Source organism: Hemicordylus capensis, chromosome 14, assembly GCF_027244095.1.
Source record: "Hemicordylus capensis ecotype Gifberg chromosome 14, rHemCap1.1.pri, whole genome shotgun sequence".
Classification (NCBI taxonomy): domain Eukaryota; kingdom Metazoa; phylum Chordata; class Lepidosauria; order Squamata; family Cordylidae; genus Hemicordylus; species Hemicordylus capensis.
The window spans coordinates 20918493-20944873 of NC_069670.1; the positions used below are offsets into that span (position 1 = coordinate 20918493).

Sequence of the window (26381 nt, forward strand, 5' to 3'; positions counted from 1 at the left end):
CTCCAGGTCCAGCACACGGAGAAGCGTAAGTACTGCCCCCCTTGGCCCCTCCCCACACACCCGGACCCCCGCAAGGGGCATCCTGGGGAGATTTCAAGGCCAGCCCATGGAACGGACCCATCCCTGGTCTTGCCCTCTCCACGGCCCCCAGTCTGGTGAGGCCATGCCAGAGGGGGTCCCGTTTGCTCTCTCCCTCCCAGAAAATCCAGCAGAGATTTTTATGGCCTCCTTGGGAACCCTGCACTGGCAGATAATTGACGTCAAGAGGAGGATCGAAGCGGCTGAAGATCGTCTGTGGAGGGAAGGAGAAGCAGGTAGCTCCACCACACGCCCCTGGAGTGGCTGCTGGGCCCCCGATGGCTCCCTTGCTCCCCTTTCCCTCCCTCCGAGGAGTCCAACATTTGTTCCCTGTCCAGTCTTGGGGAGGGGAGGCCTGCGGGGTCATTGCTGCTGCTTCCTGAGGCTGTGCCTGCATCTTCTTCCTTCCGGGTGGCCACACTCCGCTGGGGGCAGCTAAGCACCTTCTAATGGGGGGCAGAGAGGGCAGGGGCTGTGGGTGCCCTGAGATGTCCTCCAACCTCCTCTTTGCTCTCTTCTCTTGCAGACAGGGGTGTAAGGGGAGGCGTCTGCCTGGGGCCCCCCCATGCCTAGAGGGGCCCCCCAGAGGCAAGTCACATGACTATATATTGTGAAGTGTGTGTGTGTGTGTGTGTGTTTCAGCAAGGGGTCCATTTTAAAATGTTGTCTCTGGGCCCACTCCAGCCTTGTTACGCCCCTGCTTGCAGATCATCTCCCACAAGGCTCTGATGGTGATGGTGACACTGATTCTCCTCTTGCTGCAGTTTCTCCTCCTCCTGCTGCTGATGCCTGCTCCTCTTCATCCCCACAGCCCCTGCCTGGGCCCGTCTCCCTGCCCTCCCTCTCCCCCGCCAGCTCCCCCACTTCCCTCCACCTGCATCCCCTCCTCACCCCTCTTCCTTCCCCTCCTCTTCTGGATCTGGATCTCCACAACATTCATGAAGTCCTGCAGACAATGACGGAGATCCAGATTCACGAGCTGCAGGAGAGTAAGTCTCCGAAGTGCCCCAGCTGACGCCCTCTTCCCCTTCCATCCTTCGGGTTGGAACTTAAAGTCCAAAAAAGGGGGGCAGGAAGGGGGCAGAAGTGTGTGCAGCAGATAAGTGGGGGGAGGAAAAGGCATTAGGTCCGTTCACCAGCCTTAGGACCAGAGAGACTTGGTTCGAAACCCCATTCAGCCACTAACCTACTGTGCAGGAGGAAAATTGAATAAAAATGTATAAGAGGAGAAGAAGAAGAAGAAGAAGAAGAAGAAGAAGAAGAAGAAGAAGAAGAAGAAGAAGAAGAAGAAGAAGAAGAAGAAGAAATGCAGACCCCTCAGAGAAGCCTGCCCGGTTAGGGCAAACTGACAGGGGCAGTGTAAAGTGACAGCCTAGTGCGTCAGAAATGCAGACCCCTCAGAGAAGCCTGCCCTGTTGGCGCAAACTGACAGGGGCAGTGTAAAGTGACAGCCTAGTGCGTCAGAAATGCAGACCCCTCAGAGAAGCCTGCCCGGTTGGCGCAAACTGAGAGGGGCAGTGTAAAGTGACAGCCTAGTGCGTCAGAAATGCAGACCCCTCAGAGAAGCCTGCCCGGTTAGGGCAAACTGAGAGGGGCAGTGTAAAGTGACAGCCTAGTGCGTCAGAAATGCAGACCCCTCAGAGAAGCCTGCCCGGTTGGGGCAAACTGACGGGGCAGTGTAAAGTGACAGCCTAGTGCGTCAGAAATGCAGACCCCTCAGAGAAGCCTGCCCGGTTGGGGCAAACTGACGGGGCAGTGTAAAGTGACAGCCTAGTGCGTCAGAAATGCAGACCCCTCAGAGAAGCCTGCCCGGTTAGGGCAAACTGAGAGGGGCAGTGTAAAGTGACAGCCTAGTGCGTCAGAAATGCAGACCCCTCAGAGAAGCCTGCCCGGTTGGGGCAAACTGACGGGGCAGTGTAAAGTGACAGCCTAGTGCGTCAGAAATGCAGACCCCTCAGAGAAGCCTGCCCGGTTGGGGCAAACTGACAGGGGCAGTGTAAAGTGACAGCCTAGTGCGTCAGAAATGCAGACCCCTCAGAGAAGCCTGCCCGGTTGGGGCAAACTGACAGGGGCAGTGTAAAGTGACAGCCTAGTGCGTCAGAAATGCAGACCCCTCAGAGAAGCCTGCCCGGTTGGGGCAAACTGACAGGGGCAGTGTAAAGTGACAGCCTAGTGCGTCAGAAATGCCGACCCCTCAGAGAAGCCTGCCCGGTTGGGGCAAACTGACAGGGGCAGGGAAAAGTGACAGCCTAGTGTGTCAGAAATGCAGACCCATCAGAAAAGCCCACCTGGTTGAAATCTGTGGGGTAGTTGGAACTACACATTCAATAGCTAAACCTGTGTCCAAAAAATCTGTTGGGGTCAGGGCAATCCGTTGCAATCTGTGGTGTTGGTGGACTATGAGAGCGTGCTGGACACTGACAGTCCTTCAGAAAAGAACAACCCTTGGAGATGTACAAGGACGGGAGGAGTGCAATCTGACAGGGACAACGATAACTGACAGCCTAGTGCATCAGAAAGGTGAACCCATTAGAATAGCCTGCCCGGTTGGTGCAATCTGACAGGAAAAGGGAAGACTGACAGCCTACTGCATCAGAGATGCAGACCCATCAGAAAAGCCTGCCTGGTTGAGATCTGTGTGGTAGTTGCAACTACACCTCTAATAGCTGAACCTGTGTCCAAAAAAGCAGTTGGGGGCAGTGCAATCTGTTGCAATCTGTGGGGTTGGTGGAACACAGAAAATAGCACCCATTGGAGACGTTAAGGGATGGGGGGGGAGTGGGACACACTGGTCTCAGCCTCGGAGTGGAAGCGTGATCCCTGGAAACTGATTGGGGCATTAGCAAAGCTGCACAACCGGTTAACTTTGCCCATGTTCCTGAAGCACGAAAGGTTCTCAGATAATGTCCAGATTACTAAATGTGACCAGTGTTAATAACAAAACCTCCAATAGCTGAAAATGTGTCCAATAGGTTCTGCTTGGGACAAGTCTATTTACTAATGCTGATGTTAACTAATCGCAACACTGTGGAGCACACGACTCTCTTTACTAGTTCTGAAGTTCTGAACAAGCGTAAGAGCTCCTGACAGGTTTCAGAGAGAGTGAGCATTCTTGCCAGCACTCCAGATGTAGGAGTTTCCGTTAGATTGACCTTCAGGGTCAGGGCACTGGCTTCAACTGGAGAGACTGAGCATGCTCTCTTCTTGCCAGATCTCCAGGAATTTCACAGAAATTCACATCCGCCCTTAGGATGCACTATTGGAGCCATTCTTTTTTAATGTTTTAGAATAATTTATTACAAAATTACATATACAACCACATCCAATGTTTTCTGCAGAACCTGGGTTTCCTTTCTTTGCTATTTTAAGCAGGATTGAAAATCTGGGAGGGGTTTCGGACAGAAACAAAAATGGAGCTTCGTTTGACCATACTGAGCATGCTCCAATGCTTATGAGCATGCTCAGATGCACCGGGCAGGGCTCATCGAGGGGCAGGGTAAATTGCTGCTACACCAGCTGCCTGAAGTCCGCGGAGTGCTGCTTAAAGAGCGGCCAGGAAGCGAGGAGCTGCTGCTGGACAAAGAGCAAGGTAAGGGAGGAAAAGCAGCAGCAGCACCACCACCACCCAGGGGAAGGGGTGGAGGTGGTGGTCTCTCCCTCCCTCCCTCTCCCAGCCACCCAGCAGTCTTTTCTGCTGTCAGAAATGTCCCGGCATGGCTCTGAGGTGTGCAGCCAGCAGCATCCACCTGTCCAGGGCATGGAGGTGGGTGGGGAGAGAGAGAGGCCAGGAGGGTTTGCAAGAAGAGAGCCAGCATGGTGTAGTGGTTAGAGTGCTGGACTAGGACCGGGGAGACCCGAGTTCCAATCCCCATTCAGCCATGATGCTTGCTGGGTGACTCTGGGCCAGTCACTTCTCTCTCAGCCTAACCTACCTCACAGGGTTGTTGTGAAAGAGAAACTCAAGTATGTAGTACACCGCTCTGGGCTCCCTGGAGGATATAAAATGTACAATAATAAATCATTATAACTCTTTGCTCCAACCCCAGATTGGCCCCAAAGCTCTCAGCAACTAGTGAGTGTTGAGCTGGGGAAGGGGAAAGCTTCTCCTTGCCATTCCTATTGAACTAATGATTCTTTCTGTCCTTTCTACTCCTGTTTGCAAGGAGACCAAAGAGCCACTTCAGATGATACTTTTCAAGGTGTGTTGAGTATATCGGTAGGGTTTCCCCCCAATTCCCACTTCAGATGAAGAGCCCAATACGGGTTGAGTATCTTCTTCCAACCACTTCTTTCGAATCCTACTGGACCTGGCTTGCTCTCCCAGATGCAGGCCTATCCCTCTCCTCTGTCTCTATGGTTCCCAGGCTTGCTTTGTTGTATCTCCTGCTTCAAACAGGAGATCTATGCTCCTTCCCATAGATATAAGTCCCTAAAACAATAGAGTCAGGCACATTGATCAGCTGTGGAGATGCCATTCTTTTCCAAGGCAGAACTGAGAACTTTGGCTCTGTCTTCTATGGAGACTTTATCTGTCTGATAGCTTGAAGTACACACATTAAATGGGCATATTTGGAGATCTCAGGCTGCACCCCAGGGGTGTGTGATAAATATATCCTTGCATTTTGAAAGCATTCCTCCACAATCCAATTTTTTTTCTCTCTCTGTGACTCTAGCCTTTCTTTCCTCGGAGCTTTCTTGCTCCTTCATGCTTTTCAAAAGGAGAGTTTCCCTGCATTTTCTGGGGAAAGGATGCTATTTTGTGGGGTTCTAAAAAAATTTTTGTACTCTGCATGAGTTATGGAACCTACCTGCAAAAACAAAACCAATATTTCAGTCTTTTGAGGGTTGGTCTGGGAGTTCATGTCAGAGAGTGAGTGAGTGAGTCCCAAGCCGCTTGAGATAGAGAAATAATAGTGAGCTGGGGAAAAGGCCTTTGATAGGCAAGGATCCTCACAGTTTCCAAGCCCACAACCCCAGATTTCTGCTTGGAATGAAAAGATAGTTTTGAAGCTGTAAGTGGGGTCCTGGAAGGTGGGGAAGAGGAGGCCAGGGTGACCCCTGTGCCTGAAGGGACCTTCCTGGTTGTCTGGCTTCCCCCACCCCATCATTGTATTTGAATGGAAGACTACAGGTGTGAGCCCTGCCAAATATTCCCCTTAGGGGTTGGGGCCCTTGCTCAGTAGAAGAGCACCTGCATGCTTGCATACAGAAAGAAGCCTCCGAGATCCCTGTCTGGCATCTTCGAGAGAGGGCTGAGAGAGAGTCCTGCCTGCAGCCTTGGAGAAGCCCCTGCCAGACTGTGAAGACAAGACTGAGTTAGAGAGACCAATGTTCTGACTCAGTTGAAGGCAGCTTCCTATGTGCCTAAGGAGCACAGGCTGGCATAATGCTTTTTCTCCCGCCATTTTACTTCTTACAAGAGTCCTGTGAGGTAGGTTAGGAGGAGACAAAGTGATGGGCCCAAGGGCATCCACTGAGCGTCATGACTGAGTGGGAAAGGATTTGAACTTGGGTCTCTCCCATCCCAGTCATCCCACTTCTCACTCTCCTTCTTTATCTATTAATTGATCTTTTTACTCTGAATCAATCCCCTTGATCAGTTCATGGGGGAACACACACACCTTTGCCCTGGAGGAAATGAGGTCTCTGTTGGTTGCTTTTCAGCTGTTATCTAGAAAAAAGACTAAGCTTGGAAGAATGTTGAATGAAACCCCCACCAAAACTTAGGAAATAAAGGGGGCTGCTTCCATCTTTAGTGTGCAAAAGGGGCTAGTAATAATAATCATAAATAGGAATAATAATAGCCATACCTCAGTGTTTTCTGGTGTGGGAGAGGGAGGAATGGAGAGAAGAAAGAAGGAGCCATGGTGTCTGGTCATACTAATGGACCCTGCGGCTTCCCAAGTAAAATGGAAATCATTCTCCATCACCAACAGGAGCTTGGAAGTAGGTCCAGTAGGAATCCCTTGAACAGCTGTAGATTAAGCTGATCAATGGCTCTTGGGCCTTTAATAACTATTTCTGTCCCATTTTTCTTGGGGCGAGGACAGACAGAAGCAGGCTATGTAGTGCCTTACAAAGAAAAATCTCCCCAAGCAGTTCACACAGAAAAAGTACAGAAGAAGCTTGATAGATTCAGTTCCAAGGGGACATTGGAAAAAGCTCCCCCTGCTAACAGCTGCAGGCCAGGCCACTTGGAAATGCAAGTTCTGACTTTCTTAGATCGTGGTGGCTTTGAATAAGATCCATCCTACCCTCCAGCCTGCCTCGCCCTTCAGCTCTCTTTTCAACACTCCCCTCATTTTTGAGCCTTTTTCTCTTCTGAAGCCCAAAGTGGCCATATTGCACTTCCTAGGCAAGTCTCCGCTCGCATATAGGATGACCTGGATAGCTCTCTGGTCCCTGTTCCCCATCTGCTCCATGACCCTGACATCTCCTAACAGGTGCTGAGCGCCACTCAGGATTAGGTCCAGGGTCGTCATCTCCCTATTGGTTGCCCTCTTCTTCACCTATTCCATTTCTACAATCTCCTTTTTTAGATGTGACCAGAATTATACGCAGTACTCCAGTTGTGGCCACACCATAGTTTTGTATTAGGGCATTATAATATTAGCAGTTTTATTTTCACTCCCCTTTCTAATGATCCCTAGCATGGAATTGGCCTTTTTCAAACCCTCCGCACACTGAGTCGACACTTTCAACGAGTTGTCCACCACGACCCCAAGATCCCTCTCCTGGTCAGTCACAGACAGCTCAGATCCCATCAGCATATACTTGAAGTTTCCCCTTGACATTTTGGTACCCTTTACATCTTGGGATTTTGCCACCTTGGGGAGATAGAGGTGCTAACTACTTAACAACGCTGCATTTTTCTAAATTTCGGGTTTCATTTGCAATGTGTTGCCCTCTGCTCTTTTGCAACGGATGTTTGGTAAAGATCATCCTGTTGCCGTTTTCTGCCCTTGTGGCTTTGGCCTCCTGGAAACTGTCACCCATGTATTGCTATATTGCTCTTCATATCGGGATGCTAGAGAAGAACTTATTTCCCCTCTGTTACTCACATTTCCCGGAAGGTGTGAGCTCTTTTATACATAATACTGCCTCGCGGATTCAAGCACCGGGATTACAACAATCATGGCTCACCTCGCTGTTTACCCCTATTCTAGATAATTTATGAATAAATTAAAAAGCACCAGTCCCTGTACACCAGTCCCTGGGAGACCCCAATTCTTACTTCCATCCATTGTGAAAACTCTCCATTTATACCTACCCTCTTTTTTCTGTCTTTCATCCAGTTCGCAATCCACACATGTACTTGTCCCCTTATCCCATGACTGCTAAGTTTCCTCAGGAGTCTTTGATGAGGAACTTTGTCGAAAGCTTTTTGCAAGTCCAGGTAGACTATGTCAACTGGATCACCTTGATCCACACACTTGTTGACACTCTCAAAGAACTCCAAAAGCTTCATGAGGAAAGATTTCCCTTTGCAGAAGCCGTGCTGGTTCTCCCCCAGCAGGGCCTCTTCTTCTATGTGCTTTGCAATTTTATTCTTGAGGATGCTTTCCATCAATTTGCCTAGAACAGATGTTAAGCTAATCGGCCTGTAATTTCCTGGATTACCCCTTTTTGAAAATAGGTGTTGCATTTGCTACTTTCTAGTCCTCTGGTATAGAGCCTGATTGTAGGGATAAGTTATACATTTTTGCAAGGAGGTTGGCAATTTCACATTTGAGTTCTTTAAGGACTCTTGGATAGATGCCATCCAGCCCTGGCGATTTGCTAGTTTTCAGTTTTTCCAGACAGTTTACAACATCATCTCTTGTCACTTCTATCTGACTCAGTTCTTTAGCCTCCATCCCCGAAAAGCCTGGTTCAGAAAGAGGTATATGCTCAGTATCCTCTGCCATGAAGACGGAGGCAAAGAACTCATTTAGCTTCTCTGCAACCTCCATATCCTCCTTAGTAATCCCTTTCACTCCGTCATTGTCTAATGGTCCAACCACCTCCCTGGCAGGTTTCCTGTTTCTGATGCATTTAAAGACGTTTTTGTTATTCCCCTTGACTTTTTTTAGCTAAATGTTCCTCAAACTCTCTTTTTGCCTCCCTTATTGTCACCTTGCATTTCTTTGGTCAGAGTTTGTGTTCCTTTCTGTTCTCTTCATTTGGACAGGCCTTCCAATTTCGGAAGGAAGTCTTCTTCCCTTTTATGGCTTCCTTGTGAGCTGGAGAGTTTGAACTTCTAGCCTGTGCTCTGGATGGCTAAATTGCACTTGATCTGTGTTTGGTACACAGGAGATCCAGATTGTGTATTCAGAATCCATTAATTAGGGATGTGCGGTTCGGTCCGGATTCGAACCGAACTGGGGGTGGTTCGTTTGAACTGGTTTGTACTGGTTTGGACTGGTTCAGACACATGACAATCGTTAAGATGGTAGCTGGCACCCATGGGTACCTGTCACCCAAACCCCAAAGCAATCAGACACTCGTACGATTTTTTATGAATTTTTGAAAATTATTTTTATTTTTTTCTCCTAGGATATAATGCGACTCGAACCAGGCCATGATTTCTTATTGTGGAGCACCCATGGGTGCCAACAACCATGCAAACCCTGAAGCAATCAGACACCCCAATGATTTTTTATGAATATTTGAATTATTTTAAATTATTTTTCTCTTAGGCTATAATGGGACCCGAACCAGCCCATATCCCCTATTGTGGAGCACCTAGTGGCACAAAAGCGGGGTGGGTGGTAGACAGGCAGGGGTGCCTACCACCCAAAAAATCCCAAGGCAATTTGACACTCCTCTGATTATTGGTGAATTGTTAAATTATTTTTGAATTCCTCATAGAGAATAATGAGGATTGCAGCAAATGTATAGCTTCACGTCGGGGGGAAAGGGGTATCGTAGAGTGGAGTGTGGTGGGTGGTAGTTCCTAGGGTGGGCAAGGAAGCTATCAGAATTATTTGAAAGGAATTGGGCAAAGGGATGATTTTAAAGTGATTTTTAAAGTTTACGCATCTTTTTCTCCATAAAGAAGCATGGAGGTGTCAGCAAATGTATAGCTTCACGTCGGGGGGGAAAGGGGTGGCCTAGAGTGGTGTGGGGTTGGTCGTAGTGCCGGGTAGGGGCAGGGAAGCTACCTGAATTTTTTCAAAGGATTTGGGCAGAGGGCTGATTTTTGGTTAATTGTTGAAGTTTACGCGTCTTTAAGGTTTTTCCTCATAATAAGTTATAATGGAGCTTTCAGCAGCCCCATAAGTGCACTTGGGGGGTGCTGGGGTGGCCCAGAGCGAGTGGTGGTGTAGTGCACATAGGGTGCCAACCACCCCCATGGGTTTCTAACCCATGGGGTACTTGGTTCTGTTGTTTCAAAGGTTTTCTGAGTGTGGATTCTATGATAGCAAATTACAGTGGATTCATGGTGTCTCATTGAAAATCTCATTTGCTATCATAGAATCCACACTCCCAACCTGAAGCTATACATTTGCTGACACCTCCATGCTTCTTTTTGGAGAAAAAGACGCGTAAACTTTAAAAATCACTTTAAAATCACCCCTTTCCTCAATTCCTTTCAAATAATTTAGGTAGCTTCCTTGCCCACCCTAGGAACTATCACCCACCACACTCCACTCTACGACACCCCTTTCCCCCCGACGTGAAGCGATACACCCTTCATTATATCTAATGGGGGAAAACCTTAAAGACACGTAAACTTCAACAATTAACCAAAAATCACCCCTTTGCCCAATTCCTTTCAAATAATTCAGGTAGCTTCCTTGCCCACCCTAGGAACTACCACCCACCACACTCCGCTCTACGATACCCCTTTCCCCCCGACGTGAAGCTATACATTTGCTGCAATCCTCATTATTCTCTATGAGGAATTCAAAAATACTTTAACAATTCACCAATAATCAGAGGAGTGTCAAATTGCCTTGGGATTTTTTGGGTGGTAGGCACCCCTGCCTGTCTACCAACCACCCTGCATTTGTGCCCCTAGGTGCTCCACAATAGGGGATATGGGCTGGTTCGGGTCCCATTATAGTCTATGAGAAAAATAATTTAAAATATTTCAAATATTCATAAAAAATCATAGGGGTGTCTGATTGCTTCAGGGTTTGCATGGTTGTTGGCACCCATGGGTGCTCCACAATAAGGAATCATGGCCTGGTTCGGGTCCTATTATATCCTATGAGAAAAAATAAAAACAATTTTCAAAAATTCATAAAAAATCGTACGAGTGTCTGATTGCTTTGGGGTTTGGGTGACAGGTACCCCTGGGTGCCAGCTACCATCCTAGCTACTTTTTGAGATCCGAACCAGTTCGGTTCAGATCCGAACCAGTTCGGATCTGAACCGAACCAAGGGGTGGTTCGGACAAAACCAAAACCGAACCACCGCCTCCTGGTTCAGACCCGGTTCAGATCCGAACCGAACCGGATGAACCGGTTTTGTGCACATCCCTACCATTAATGATAATGAAGTACATTTTCATGCATTAAGGATAATGAAGTACATTTTCATACATGTTTTTGCACATTGTTGTAGAATCTTAACCATGCTGGCATCCTCCTGGACATAGCGGTACCTTTCCTCCTTTTGGGTATACAATCTAACTGGGCTTCTAGTACTGTGATTTTGAGTAAACTCCATGCACTCTGTAGCCAAGTGACTCTCCGGATTTTCCCTTTCAGCTTTCTTTTCTCCATACTCCTCATTTTGGAGATGTTTCCTCTTCCAAAATTAAAAATGTCTGTGTTAGACTTCCTTGGTGATTCTCTCCCTGAATTTGAATCACACTATGGTCACTATTCCATAAAAAGGGTTGATGATACTGACATCACACACCAGGTCCTGGGTGCCACTGCCACTCAGGATTAAGTCCAAGGTCACCTTCTCTCTGGTTGGTTCCAAGACCAACTATTCTAGGGCACAGTTATTCAGCGTATCTGATTTGACCTCTTTATCATTACCTGACTGAATTTACCCAACCTATGTGTGGGTAATTGAAGTCACCCATTATTACAGCCCTGCCTCTCCTTGATGCCTCCCTGATTTCCTCCTGCAACTCCCAATCGCTGTCAGCGTTTTGATCCGGAGGGCAATAGCACGTCCCCAGTAGCACGTTCCCTTTCAGGCGTTGTATGGGTTTTTGTGTAGGACTCCAGTCCAACTAGGTTTTCTAGCTTGTTAGATTCTATTCCTTCTTTATCATACAGTGCTACTCCACCTCCAAGGTGCCCCTCCCTGCCTTTTCTATAGAGATTATATCTAGGTATAAGTGTCTCACTGGTTCTCACTGTTCCACCATGCTTCTGTTGTTTATGTGGCTTCTCTCCAGTGTAGGTTATAGTGGTGTGCATGAAACTGCGGAGATGCAGTTTGACGCTGGGGGCAGTGGTTCTTAAAGGGTGGGGAAGGGTGCACTTACCCCTCCCTCCGCTTTTCCCCCACTGGAGCTCCATTTTTAACAAAACCCCTGGGGCAGCAGCATACCTTCCTGTCACCCATTCCCCTGTTCTTGGCCGGGAAAAGCCTCTGCGCATGGACTCTTATAGCATGTACATAATGAGCGCACATCGTGATGGGCACATGCGCTACTTCCGGCCTTTTCCAAGCAAGAATGAGGAAAGGGGTAGAAGGGAGGAACACTGCTGCTCCATGTGTTTTTGCTAAAAATGGAGCGCCGGGGGGGGGGGAGCAGAGGGAGGGGTAAGTGCACCCTCCTCTGCCCTTAAAGAACCACCACACCACCGGTGCTGAATCTTTGAGCCAGCACCAACTTTGAAGGCACCACCTCTAGAATGGCCTCCGCACTGGTTCATGAACGTCCCTAGTGGGTTCTATGGTGGGTTAGGTCCAGGGTCATCTTCTCCCCAGTTGTTCTAAGGCACAGTCATTTAGTGTATCTAGATATCGGGCCTCTTTGACCCAGATGGGAATTTGCCCACTCCAAGAGAGGGTGGTTCAAGACACCCATTTTCACAACTCTGTCTCTCCTGGATGCCTCCCTGATTTCCTCCTTCAGAATGTTGTCTAAGAGGGTTTAAAGCTGGTTCTATTTGCATCTGCAAAGGAGGGAGGTTGGGAAAGGGTCTGATGGAGGAGCGGCCAAACTGGCCAGGTCTGATCCTTCCCCACCTATCGGAAGCTTGAGTTCAATGCAATTGGGGTACAGAGAACAGATGAGAAATTGGGGGGCGCTGATGGCACGTGTGGGAGAGAACTGATGGGAGAGTCCAGCTCTCTGGCCAATTCTGTCTCCAGTCCCAATGGATATCTCAGCAGATCACTTGGATGGTTCTCGAGGGGCAGGGTCTTCCCACTTCTCCCTGGGGTGTCATCTGTGAAACCTCTTGCCCATCTTTGGGGTTCTGGCCCATCTAGAGTTGTCAGGTGTCCATCAAGTTGTCCTCTGGTGTTCAGCAGGGTTAACTCTTGCACCCCACTGTTTTGGGACAGGCCTGGAGAGCGGCTAGTGTCATGTGAAGTGTTCTCTGGCCTTGATAGATGAGCAACAAAAAGACCATATCTCTGTCCTGGCCTTTAGGGCTGGCCTCATTGATGTTGATGGGAGGAGGGAGGGAGGAGCACTCTTACTTCTAATACAAACAAGAGCTGCCCAAAGGCCTGGAGGATGCAACAATTAGCACCATTACAAGAGTGAATTGCTTCCTGCTAATGTCTGCCCAGTACGTCTTGGAAACATCTAGCCGGTAACAAGCTGGCACTTTGCTTGAATCTAAAACATGAGCACAGTTGCTAGAAGCCTTGTAGAGAGGAGGAGGCTTTAACATCTGCTTTCCATAGACAGTGGCTGCCCAATGGTGAGAGCCTGTGTGGTTGCTGTCTGCTGTGGTCAGCTTGCCAGCCTGTGTGCCCCCTAGCGTGTGGGGCTGTGGCTGCCCTGCAGGTTTGTATGTGCAGGATCGGGGCCAGAGGGGGTGAGTCAGCAGTTCCTGAGGGTCAGCTTCTCAGATTAGCTGTCTTTCTGGGCTTATAAATGGACAGCTGGCCTGGGGCGTTGGGCCTGCCACTGGTGGGGTCACACCGAAGGGGCAACACTAAAGGGGGTAGCCCCTGAGACAGCCACTTCGGGGGGCGACTAGGGCCAGGACCTGATGATATTTGTTTGGCTTCTGTAGTTTTCAGATCCTGGCTGTTCCAGATGTGTCTTGTTTTGTCTGGGGATGGGGAGACAGGGGTTGTGTCCACTGACTGTGGGGTGGCTATTATGGGGTGGTGGGGAATAGAGGAAGTAAATTTGGCAGGTCAGCGCATTGTTACAGGGGAAGGGAAGTCGGAAATCTATGAGCTGTTTTCCCTTCCAGCTGCCCTGCCAGCTCTTTGATCTTGGGGAGCAGTGTGGACCTCCCACCGACCCTTACCTTGCTCCTCTGTAGTGCCAGGTCTGTCCAGAATAAGTCGGAAACCATCCATGATCTGAATCTGGAGGAAGGGGCAGACCTGGTATGTATTACAGAGACTTGTTTGGGGGAGGCTGGTGGCCCAGTCTGGTCCCAGCTTCTTCCTCCAGGGTATTCTGTTGAGGAGCAAGTGCGGGGACATGGGCAGGGAGGTGGAGTGGCTGGGGTCTATAAGAATAACCTCTCCCTGACCAGGATCCCTGGGGAAGTGCCTGACCAGACTGAATGTGTGTACCTAAATTTGGGGACCAGGGATAGACTTGGACTTCTCTTGGTGTACCGTTCACCCCCCTGCCCAATGGAGTTCCTTACTGAGCTGACGGACATGGTCTCAGGTGTCTCCCAGGGTTGTGGTCCTGGGGGGTCTTCAATGTCTACTTTGGGAGCAATTTGTCTGGAGCTGCTCAGGAGTTCATAGTGGCCATGACGACTATGGGCCTATCCCAAAGGCTCTTTGGACCAACGCAAATTGCAATTGGTCACTTCTTGCTGAAATAAGAGCCTCCCCATCTCTTACAACTTTTAAAAGGGCAGTCAAGATGCATTTGTTCACCTAGGCTTGTAATTAGTTATTGTTTTACTTGTTTTAATAGTTTTGACTTTTTAAATTTAAATTGTTGAAATGTCTCAATCTTTATTGGTTGTTTTTATTGTTTTGTAAACCGCCCAGAGAACTTGTGTTTTGGGCGGTATAAAAATATTTATTTTATTTTATTTTATTTTATTTTATTTTATTTTATTATTCGATCCTTAGATAAATAAATAAAGCCAGCCAGTGAAGGTCCTGGTTCTGTAATCTGCAAGGTCACTGAGGCATGTTGCTCAGCTTCCAAACTATTAGCTTTTTCAAACAGCAAGATTCTTGGTTGTTGACCATAGTCCTTTGGTGGGGGCAACTTATAAGAGAGTACAAAATACAAGTATAAATTGGATGTTAATAACAATATTTCATAAGGCATTGCTAAGGAAATGAATAGATTAACAGGTTTAGCTCAGTAGTTTCAGTAAGCAGTTCAGAGCCCATGTTGTTTCTCAAGGAGAAGAGACACATGCAGACAGGATCTGGGCCATTGGCTCGTGACAATAGGGTCTCCTTCAGTTTCCTTTTCTATCCCAGGCTCTAACTAGTTTTCTCTTTCGGGGTACTGCAGGTAAATGTTGGCAGAGGAAGAATGATAGAAACCCAATGGATGGAGCTGCTAGATGGGGGAAAAGGAAACAAGAGAGACTAAAAACTGGAGAAAACTGGGAGAACAGGAATGAATCCAATGCTTTTCAGCATGTAATCCGGCAAATAACGGAGCAAGCAGGAGAAAAAAGCCTGTGTCCTCCGTGTAGGAAAAGCTCCTCTACTGAACCCAGCTTTCAATCTTAGAAGGAAATGAAAGCAAGGAAGAAACTACATACATGCCTGGAGTGTGGAAAGAGCTTCAGCCAGAGAGCACATCTTATTATACACCACAGAACCCACACTGGGGAGAAACCACATGATTGCTTGGAGTGTGGAAAGAGCTTCAGCCAGAGAGCACACCTTATTGTACACCATAGAACCCACACTGGGGAGAAACCCCATAAATGCCTGGAGTGTGGAAAGAGCTTCAGCACAAGTGGATATCTTATTATACACCATAGAACCCACACTGGGGAGAAACCACATAAATGCCTGGAGTGTGGAAAGTGCTTCAGCCGGAGAGCAGATCTTATTGTCCACCATAGAACCCACACTGGGGAGAAGCCACATAAATGTCTGGAGTGCGGAAAGAGCTTCAGAACGAGACCGCAACTTACTGTGCACCATAGAACCCACACTGGGGAGAAACCACATAAATGCCTGGAGTGTGGAAAGAGCTTCAACCGAAGAACACATCTTATTGTACACCATAGAACCCACACTGGGGATAAACCACATAAATGCCTGGAGTGTGGAAAGAGCTTCAGCCGGAGAGCACATCTTATTGTACACCATAGAACCCACACTGGGGAGAAAACACATAAATTCCTGGAATGTGGAAAGAACTTCAGCACGAGTGCAGAATTTACTATACACCACAGAACCCACACTGGGGAGAAACCACATAAATGCCTGGAGTGTGGAAAGAGTTTCAGCCAGAGAGTACATCTTATTGTACACCATAGAACCCACACTGGGGAGAAGCCACATAAATGCCTAGAGTGTGGAAAGAGCTTCAGCACAGGTGCCCATCTTATTATACACCATAGAACCCACACTGGGGAGAAACCACATAAATGCCTGGAGTGTGGAAAGAGCTTCAGCACAAGTGCACATCTTATTATACACCATAGAATCCACACTGGGGAGAAACCACATAAGTGCCTGGAATGTGGAAAGAGCTTCAGCACAAGTAGAAAACTTACTATACATCACAGAACCCACACTGGGGAAAAACCACATAAATGCCTGGAATGTGGAAAGAGCTTCAGTTGGAGAGCACATCTTACTGTACACTGTAGAAGAACACACACTGGGGAGAAACCACATAAATGCCCAGAGTGTGGAAAGAGCTTCAGCACGAGTGGAGAACTTATTGTTCACCACAGAACCCACACTGGGGAAAAACCACATAAATGCCTGGAGTGTGGAAAGAGCTTCAGCACGAGTGGAGAACTTACTGTACACCACAGAACCCACACTGGGGAGAAACCACATAAATGCCCGGAGTGTGGAAAGTGCTTCAGCCGGAGAGCACATCTTATTGTACACCATAGAACCCACACTGGGGAGAAGCCTCATAAATGCCTGGAGTGTGGAAAGAGCTTCAGCACAAGAGGAGCTCTGACTGTACACCACAGAACCCACACTGGAGAGAAACCATATAAGTGCCTGGAATGTGGAAAGAGCTTCAGCACAAGTACAAAACTTACTATACACCACAGAACCCACACTGGGGAGAAACCACATAAATGCATTGAGTGTGGAAAGAGCTTCAGCACAAGTGGAGAACTTACTGTACACCACAGAACCCACACTGGAGAGAAACCACATAAATGCCTGGAGTGTGGAAAGAGCTTCAGCACAAGAAGAGCTCTTACTGTACACCACAGAGCCCACTCTGGGGAGAAACCAGATAAGTGCCTTTAATGTGGAAAGAGCTTCAGAACAAGTAGAAAACTTACTATACACCACAGAACCCACTCTGGAGAAAAACCACATAAATGCTTGGAGTGTGGAAAGAACTTCAGCCAGACAGCACATCTTACTGTACACTGTAGAACACACACTGGGGAGAAACCACATAAATGGCCAGAGTGTGGAAATGTAGCTTCAGCACAATTGGTGAACTTATTGTACACCACAGAACCCACACTGGGGAGAAACCATATAAATGCTGTGAGTGTGGAAAGAGATTCAGCACGAGTGGAGAAATTACTGTACACCACAGAACCCACACCGGGGAGAAACTGCATAAATGCCTGGAGTGTGGAAAGAGCTTCAGCCAGATTGGAAATCTGCAAACACAACAGAGAACCTACACTTGGGAGAAACCACATACATGGTTGGAGTGTAGAAAATGCTTCAGCCAGAAAGCACATCTTACTGTACACCATAGAACCCACTAGGGATGTTCATGAACCAGTCCGGAGGCCATTCTAGAGGTGGTGCTTCAAAGGTGGTGCTTTCAAAGTTGGTGCTGGCTCAAAGGTTCAGCGCCACTGGTGTGGTGGTTCTTTAAGGGCAGTGGAGGGCGCACTTACCCCTCCCTCTGCTTCCCCTCCCCCCCAGCGCTCCATTTTTAGCAAAAACACATGGAGCAGCAGTGTTCCTCCCTTCTACCCCTTTCCTCATTCTTGCTTGGAAATGGCCGGAAGTAGTACATGCGCCCATCACGATGTGCGATCAGTATGTAGATGCTATGAGTGCATGCGCAGGGGCTTTTCCCGGCCAAGAACAGGGGAATGGGTGACAGGAAGGTATGCTGCTGCCCCATGGGTTTTGTTAAAAATGGAGCTCCAGTGGGGGAAAAGTGGAGGGAGGGGTAAGTGCACCCTTCCCCACCCTTTAAGAACCACTGCCCCCAGCATCAAACTGCATCTCCACAGTTTCATGCACACCACTATAACCTACACTGGAGAGAAACCACATAAACAACAGAAGCATGGTGGAACAGTGAGAACCAGTGAGACACTGTTATCCCTGGATATAATCTCTATAGAAAAGGCAGGGAGGGGCGCCTTGGAGGTGGAGTAGCACTGTATGCTAAAGAAGGAATAGAATCTAACAAGCTAGAAAACCTTGTTGGACTGGAGTCCTCCACAGAAACCCATACAACGCCTGAAAGGGAACGTGCTACTGGGGATGTGCTATTGCCCTCCGGATCAAAACACTGACAGCGACTGGGAGTTGCAGGAGGAAATCAGGGAGGCATCAAGGAGAGGCAGGGCTGTAATAATGGGTGACTTCAATTACCCACACATAGGCTGGGTAAATTCAGTTATGTAATGACAAAGAGGTCAAATCAGATACGCTGAATAACTGTGCCCTAGAAGGGTTGGTTTTGGAACCAACCAGAGAGAAGGTGACCTTGGACTTAATCCTGAGTGGCAGTGGCACCCAGGACCTGGTATGTGATGTCAGTATCATCAACCCTTTTTAGCGAACAGTGACAATAGTGTGATCAAATACAGCATACATACGGGGAGAGAATCACCAAGGAAGTCTAACACAGACATTTTTAATTTTGGAAGAGGAAACTTCTCCAAAATGAGGAGTATGGAGAAAAGAAAGCTGAAAGGGAAAATCAGGAGAGTCACTTGGCTACAGAGTGCATGGAGTTTACTCAAAATCACAATACTAGAAGCCCAGTTAGATTGTATATGCAAAAGGAGGAAAGGTACCGCTATGTCCAGGAGGATGCCAGCATGGTTAAGATTCTACAACAATGTGCAAAAACATGTATGAAAATGTACTTCATTATCCTTAATGCATGAAAATGTACTTCATTATCATTAATGGATTCTGAATACAGAAACTGGATCCCCTGTGTACCAAACACAGATCAAGTGCAATTTAGCCATCCAGAGCATGGCTAGAAGTTCAAACTCTCCAGCTCACTAGGAAGCCATAAAAGGGAAGAAGACTTCCTTCCGAAATTGGAAGGCCTGTCCAAATGAAGAGAACAGAAAGGAACACAAACTCTGACCAAAGAAATGCAAGGTGACAATAAGGGAGGCAAAAAGAGAGTTTGAGGAACATTTAGCTAAAAAAGTCAAGGGGAATAACAAAAACTTCTTTAATTGCATCAGAAAGAGGAAACCTGCCAGGGAGGTGGTTGGACCATTAGACAATGACGGAGTGAAAGGGATTACTAAGGAGGATATGGAGGTTGCAGAGAAGCTAAATGAGTTCTTTGCCTCCATCTTCATGGCAGAGGATACTGAGCATATACCTTTTTCTGAACCAGGCTTTTCAGGGATGGAGGCTAAAGAACTGAGTCAGATAGAAGTGACAAGAGATGATGTTGTAAACTGTCTGGAAAAACTGAAAACTAGCAAATCGCCGGGGCTGGATGGCATCCATCCAAGAGTCCTTAAAGAATTCAAATGTGAAATTGCCAACCTCTTTGCAAAAATATATAACTTATCCCTATAATCAGGCTGTGTACCAGAGGACTAGAAAGTAGCAAATGCAACACCTATTTTCAAAAAGGGGTAATCCAGGAAATTACAGGCCGGTTAGCTTAACATCTGTTCTAGGCAAATTGATGGAAAGCATCCTCAAGGATAAAATTGTAAAGCACATAGAAGAACAGGCCCTGCTGGGGGAGAACCAGCATGACTTCTGCAAAGGGAAATCTTTCCTCATGAAGTTCCTCATCAAAGACTCCTGAGGAAACTTTGCAGTCATGGGATAAGTGGATAAGTACATGTGTGGATTGCGAACTGGTTGAAAGAGAGGAAACAGAGGGTAGGTATAAATGGAGAGTTTTCACAATGAAGGGAAGTAAGAATTGGGGTCCCCCAGGGACTGGTGTACTGGGACTGGTGCTTTTTAATTTATTCATGAATGATCTAGAAGCAGGGTTAAGCAGCGAAGTGGCTAAATTTGCAGACAATACCAAACTCTTTTGGGTAGTGAAATCCATAACTGATTGCGAAGAGCTCCAAAACGATCTCTCCAAACTGGGTGAGTAGGCGACAAAGTGGCAAATGCGGTTCAAGTGTAAAGTGATGCACATTGGGACGAAGAACCCCAACTTCAAGTATATCATCATCATCATCATCATCATCATCATCAATTTTATTACGGCCATTGGCCAGCAGAAATAGGAGTAACAAATATACTCAATACAATGATCAATAAAACAATGCTAAAACACAATAAAACGGGATACAATCACTCATAATAAATTACTTAAAAACAATAGACAGCTCTTGCAATTAAGCACTTAATAGGGACCTTAACCTAATGGCAATGTAGAAAAATTTAGCCACGATTGTTGTAATCCCGGGGCTTGAATCCTCGAGGCAGTAATGTGTTTAAAAGAGCTCACACCTTCCGGGAAATTTGAATAATAGAGGTGAAATAAGTTCTTCTCTAGCATCCCGATATAAAGAGCAATATAGCAATACATGGGTGACAGTTTCCAGGAGGCCAACGCCAGAAGGGCAGAAAACAAGAGATGATGTTGTAAACTGTCTGGAAAAACTGAAAACTAGCAAATCGCCAGGGCTGGATGGCATCCATCCAAGAGTCCTTAAAGAACTCAAATGTGAAATTGCCAACCTCCTTGCAAAAATGTATAACTTATCCCTACAATCAGGCTGTGTACCAGAGGACTAGAAAGTAGCAAATGCAACACCTATTTTCAAAAAGGGGTAATCCAGGAAATTACAGGCCGGTTATCTTAACGTCTGTTCTAGGCAAATTGATGGAAAGCATCCTCAAGGATAAAATTGTAAAGCACATAGAAGAAGAGGCCCTGCTGGGGGAGAACCAGCATGGCTTCTGCAAAGGGAAATCTTTCCTCATGAAGCTTTTGGAGTTCTTTGAGAGTGTCAACAAGTGTGTGGATCAAGGTGATCCAGTTGACATAGTCTACCTGGACTTGCAAAAAGCTTTCGACAAAGTTCCTCATCAAAGACTTCTGAGGAAACTTAGCAGTCATGGGATAAGGGGACAAGTACATGTGTGGATTGCGAACTGGTTGAAAGACAGGAAACAGAGGGTAGGTATAAATGGAGAGTTTTCACAATGGAGGGAAGTAAAAATTGGGGTTCCCCAGGAACTGGTCTACTGGGACTGGTGCTTTTTAATTTATTCATAAATGATCTAGAAGCAGGGGTAAGCAGCGAGGTGAGCCATCATGGTTGTAATCCCGATGCTTGAATCCGCGAGGCAGTATTATGTATAAAAGAGCTCACACCTTCCGGGAAATGTGAGTAACAGAGGGGAAATAAGTTCTTCTCTAGCATCCCGATATAAAGAGCAATATAGCAATACATGGGTGACAGTTTCCAGGAGGCCAAAGCCACAAGGGCAGAAAACCGCAACAGGATGATCTTTAGCAAACCTCCTTTCCAAAAGAGAAGAGGGCAAGACATTAAACTGGGCCCGAGCAAATGAAACCCGAAATTTAGAAAAATGCAGCGTCGTTAAGTAGTTAGCACCTCTATCTCCCCAAGGTGGCAAAATCCCAAATTGTAAAGGGGACAAAAATGTAAAGGGGAAACTTCAAGTATATGCTGATGGGATCTGAGCTGTCAGTGACTGACCAGGAGAGGGATCTTGGGGTCCTGGTGGACAACTCGTTGAAAGTGTCAACTCAATGTGCGGAGGGTTTGAAAAAGGCCAATTCCATGCTAGGGATCATTCGGAAGGGGAGTGAAAACAAAACTCCTAATATTATAATGCCCTAATACAAAACTATGGTGTGGCCACACCTGGAGTACTGTGTACAATTCTGGTCACCACATCTAAAAAAGGAGATTGTAGAACTGGAATAGGTGCAGAAGAGGGCAACCCAGATGATCAGGGGCCTAGAGCACCTTTCTTATGAGGCAAGACCTGGGGCTTTTAAATTTAGAAAAAAGACTGTGGGGAGACATCATAGAGGTCTATAACATCAGGCCTGGTATGGAGAAAGAGGACAGATAGAAATTCTTCTCCCTCTCACATAACACTAGAACTAGGGGTCATCCCATGAAATAGATTGCCAGGAAATCTAGGGCCAACAAATGGAAGTACTTTTTCGCACAACACATAATGCACTTGTGGAATTCTCTGCCACAAGATGTGGTGACAGTCAACAACCTGGATGTCTTTAAGAGGGGTTTGGAAAACGTCATGGAGAAGAGGTCTATCATCGGCTACTAGTTGGAGGGCTTCAGGCCACCTCTAGCCTCAAAGGCAGGATGCCTCGGAGTACAAGTTGCGGGGGAGTAACAGCAGGAGAGAGGGCATACCCTCAACTCCTGCCTGTGGCATCCAGCGGCATCTCGTGGGCCACAGTGAGAAACAGGATGCTGGACTAGATGAGCCTTGGGCCTGATCCAGCAGGGCTTTTCTTATGTTCTTAAATGCTTGAAGTATGGAAAGAGCTCCAACCTAAATAAACACCATAGAACGCACACTGGGGAGAAACCACATAAATGCCTGGCGTGTGGAGAGACTTCAGCACAAGTGGAGCTCTTACTGTATCCCATAGAACCCACATAGAGAAAACCACGTGAATGCTTGGAGTGTTCAAAAGAACATCGGGAGGAAGGCAAGACTTACTGAACATGAGCAAACTCATAGAGCGTAAAAACCATACACCTGAAACTGCAGAGAAACCTGGGAAACTGCCTCACTGTGTGAAATATACAACCTTGTCCAATTTCTTTTTCTCTTTTGACTTGCTTTCACCCTTGTTACCTTCTGAAGGAATTGAGGCCAAGTGTTCATACTGGTGTGTTTGGTTCTGTGTTAAAAATAAGTGTGCATCATTCGGTCCAACTGATTCATGAATATTAGTGTTTCACAGCATTCCCTTGCTTTTCCTTGCCTTGGAATCCCGTTCTGTGTTGGTTGGTGTAGACAATACTGAGCTGGATGGACCAGTCGTGTGACTGAGTTCCGGAGCTTTCTATGTCCGTCTGGAGCACGTCTCACTCAGGAGTTGAGCCCCTGCTTTCCATGCCAGAGGTCCCAGGTTCAATCCCTGGCAGCATCCACAGATAGGGCTGGGATAGAGGTTGCCTGGAACCTTGGAGGGTCACTGCCAGTCAGTGTAGACCAGTGTTGAACAACTTGGTCCCTCCTGCCATTGTTGGCTACATCTCGCACCACTCCTGCTGATTGATGACTGTTGCTGAGCATGCTGGGAGTTATAATCCAAAGGGTTCAAGCTGTGCTGCCCTGGGTCAGATAGTAATGAACTAGATGGAGGGTGGCTTAGTCTATATCAGGCCTGCGCAACTTGGGCCCCCCCCGGCTGTTCTCTGACAGCAACTCCCATAATCCCCAGCCACAGTGGCCAATAGCCAGTGATTATGGGAGATGTAGGCAAACATCTGCAGGAGGGCCGAAGTTGAGCTGGCCTGGTCTATATACAGCTTCTTCCAGAGTTCCACATAGCACACACACACACGGTGCTTAGGAGCACATTAGGAGAGAAAGCAGAGAGAAATTGATAGTTCTAATTGTTGGAGCTGAACTTCTAGTGCAGCACCTTTTGCACCAACTGTCCTAATGACCACTAGGGGCATTGGGAGTAGAGACAGTGAGTCAGGGTCACCCGATCTGTCCCCACTCTATGACCTCTGAACGGACTCTGCAGCACTTCCTGTACTGAGTCACAATCCTTCCTTTCCTCCTAGAGAGCAGATGGAAACCTCTCTCTCTCTCTCCTTACCTATCCATTATGTAGTCCTTTAGATTAGATATAGGTCTTTCCTATCTAAGTGTATTTAACCAATAAATATTTAGTGTTCAGTCATACAAGGATCTCCATGTGTTTTCTCTCAATAGCTGCAAGATCCAAACCATCCTCTGCTACCTACTCTGTAACTGGAGTGTGTGCTCATTCCTTAGTGCTCTGCTGTTTTACCTATTGTGGGTAAAAATCAGCAACCTCTAACACTAATCATCTCTGTTCCATTTCAAAATGAAGACTAAATCACCCCCCCGCCCCTTTTTTTTGAAATGCCAACAATGTGACAAGAAATTTGCAGACTGATTAATTCAGCACTATCCCAAAACACCCATTTTGGAAGGGCGGTATATAAATCAAGTAAATCAATATATAAATAAAACCAGGTCACTAAGAAGGGGGCTGCTCCTATTTACTATGCTTTTGCTTAACTGAGCCCATCTGATGTGATGCAGGATCACACTCACTGCATTGAGAATTAAACATCTTTTGGAGCCCTTCTTGAGACACAAGTTCCTTGTTCTGATGGGGACCAGCATGGAGAGCTGGTCTGGATGTAGCAAGCAGGACTTGTCCTCTTAACTAAGCAGGGTCCACCCTGGTTGCATTTGAATGGAGCACTGTAAGAGATTCCCCTTAGAGGATGGAGCCGCTCTGGGAAGAGCAGAAGGTTCCAAGTTCCCTCCCTGGCAGCATCTCCAAGATAGGACAAGATTTTTTTTTTAATAGGACAAGATTTTTTAATTGAACCAACAAACTACCAAAGCATACAGTACTTTGCCAAAGCACAATTATATACAAAGTGGTTGTTTGTACATGATATATCTACAAAGATTTACACACAATGATTTGGAAACCCACAAGGTTATGAAGTATATGCAAGTAGTACTGTAACTCGGGGGTGGGGGATTTCAAGGCACATCAGGTAATTGGGGGGGGTTACATCCGTCGTCCATTTCCACAATTTGTCCCATTGCTGTTTAGAAGAGATACTCTTGTCTTTTTGCACATAACCATACAAACTTTTCCAGAAGAGATTTACTGTCTCATCTGCGTGAACTTCTTTTTTGCACCTTCCCTCCCTATTCATATGCAGGAGCATTGCATAAATGACATACAGGTTTACTAACCTGATTACGAGGAGGGGAACATTCCAATTCCCTAGTATGAGGGCAACCATTGTGTCCTGTTTCCTTGAAGGTTTCTTTCTGGGACCTCTAAAAGAGGTTCTATCGCTCAAAGCCGAGGTTGGTTCTTCCCAAGTCTGTTTTTCCAAATCAGGCCACTCTTAACTCTTGCTTACTCTCTGCCACACTCTTTTGGCTACCACACACTCTTTTAAGAAATGTGAGTGGGTTTCCCTGAATGTTTTACCTAGCTCACTAGCTTTCTGTTTGCAAGTAATTTTAGGGCACTCTTGCTGGTCCTCTGGGAGCCATGGCTTAGCCGCATTAAGTGGTATTACATGATGGTATAAGCGCCACCTTGTTTCCCATAAATGGAAAGGGCCTTTTTTCTCCTTAAAGAGAGTGATAGGGTGATCGGGTTGCAACAAGTACTGTGAAGTGCGGTGTTTGTAGCTACGTTCTAAATCAGGTTTTAAGAAACCCACTTCTAGAATCTCTCCATAAATTGTTTTCCTCAGCTGCTTAACTGAGGAGGATCCTTTAAATAGATCCGGTTCAACCTTCCATTTTTAAAGTGTGAATAACAAATCTCTCAAGTAGCCCGGTTGTTCTCTTTTTAATTCTTGTGTGATATTACCATTGAAAGATCCTTTCCCCCACCATGCTATGCCCCATGCTGACTTGCGCCAACGCAGAGCGAAAAGCGAGACCCAGATTTTTTGCAGGAGGTTGGACATATCATGGACATTCATGAAAATCCAGTTTCCAAAATTGTAGGGCATGAATTCAGTTACAAAATAGGGTTGCTGGGCAGGTAGGGCTAGGCCTCCCCGCTCAACCTCCTTAAATGCTACCGCATGGGCCAAAGGGAAGGACGCTGTGTGCCATACTAGATGGAAGATCTGGCTTTCAACTCTCCGAAGGAGATCGAGCGGGGCAGGATAGACTACCGCCAGGTTATGCACCGGGGGTATCAGGTACGTCCGGATGTAAACCGCTTTCTGGTACATGCCAAGGCTCCATTTTTTCCACATGGTGATTTTAAGCATTACTTTTTCTTCCCAATCTGTCCAATTTCCCACCCAGGCTTTTTCCTTAATCCCATATTCAATCCCCAAAATGTTTACTGTATCTACCCACTTCAGTTTGGACTCTGGGGCCCCTTCGCTTTTACATTCAGAGATGGGTAGGCACGAGAGTTGCTGGCGTCCGGGGTCCATTTTAACAAATACGCTTTTGTCAGCGTTTAATTCTGAGCCCGAGATCTTGCCATATTCCCAGAAGAGGTTTAGTATTACAGGGATTTCATTTTCATTCGATAACAGTAATGTAACATCATCGGCATGAGCTACAAATTTTACCTTAAACTCAGAATGCGGTTCTGAATGGACAGGTGGTTCGGCTATCCCATCACTCTCCCTCCTCCTCCCTCCCGGGAAGTTCTCGCAGGGCGGGGGGATAGAGACCGAGAGTCCTTGCAGATGGGGTTCTCTGTGAATCCTGATCAGGATCAGATCCAAGGCCAAAACATAAAGTAATGGGCTCAGTGGGCATCCTTGGCGGACACCCTCCCAGCCTGCAACTTTGGAAAAGCTGCTGCCAGTCTGTGCAGACAATACTAAGCTAGATGGACCAATGGTCTGACTCGGTATATTGCAGCTTCCTGTGTTCCTATGATGGTCTCATCTCAAAAAGCGAGGGAGGGTCTGAGTCAGTTTTGTCATGAAATAATTGATTTAAAGAGGAAGGACCAACCTTCCTTCCTTCATTCATTCATCCAGACAGACTGGAAGTCTTTTCATTAGACTGATCAAAAGCCAATTTACACTGCAAGGATCCAACTCAGTAAAGTCATCAAAATCAGAAATTCACCAAGA

At 46.9% G+C, this 26381-nt stretch overlaps 1 protein-coding gene across 1 annotated transcript; it reads left to right on the forward strand.

Annotated features, from left to right (window-relative positions):
* The first annotated feature begins 3551 nt into the window (after window positions 1-3551).
* LOC128337658 (zinc finger protein 268-like) lies at window positions 3552-23448 on the forward strand. The gene is made up of 2 exons (XM_053278893.1): window positions 3552-3667; window positions 14660-23448. The coding sequence occupies exon 2, from the start codon at window positions 14890-14892 to the stop codon at window positions 16606-16608; it is 1719 nt and encodes a 572-aa protein (XP_053134868.1). The 5' UTR covers window positions 3552-3667; window positions 14660-14889; the 3' UTR covers window positions 16609-23448.
* Window positions 23449-26381: the final 2933 nt, after the last annotated feature.

Excerpts from the sequence above, each read along its gene's own strand:
- LOC128337658 (XM_053278893.1), top strand. The coding sequence starts at position 14,890 with ATGAAAGCAAGGAAGAAACTACATACATGCCTGGAGTGTGGAAAGAGC.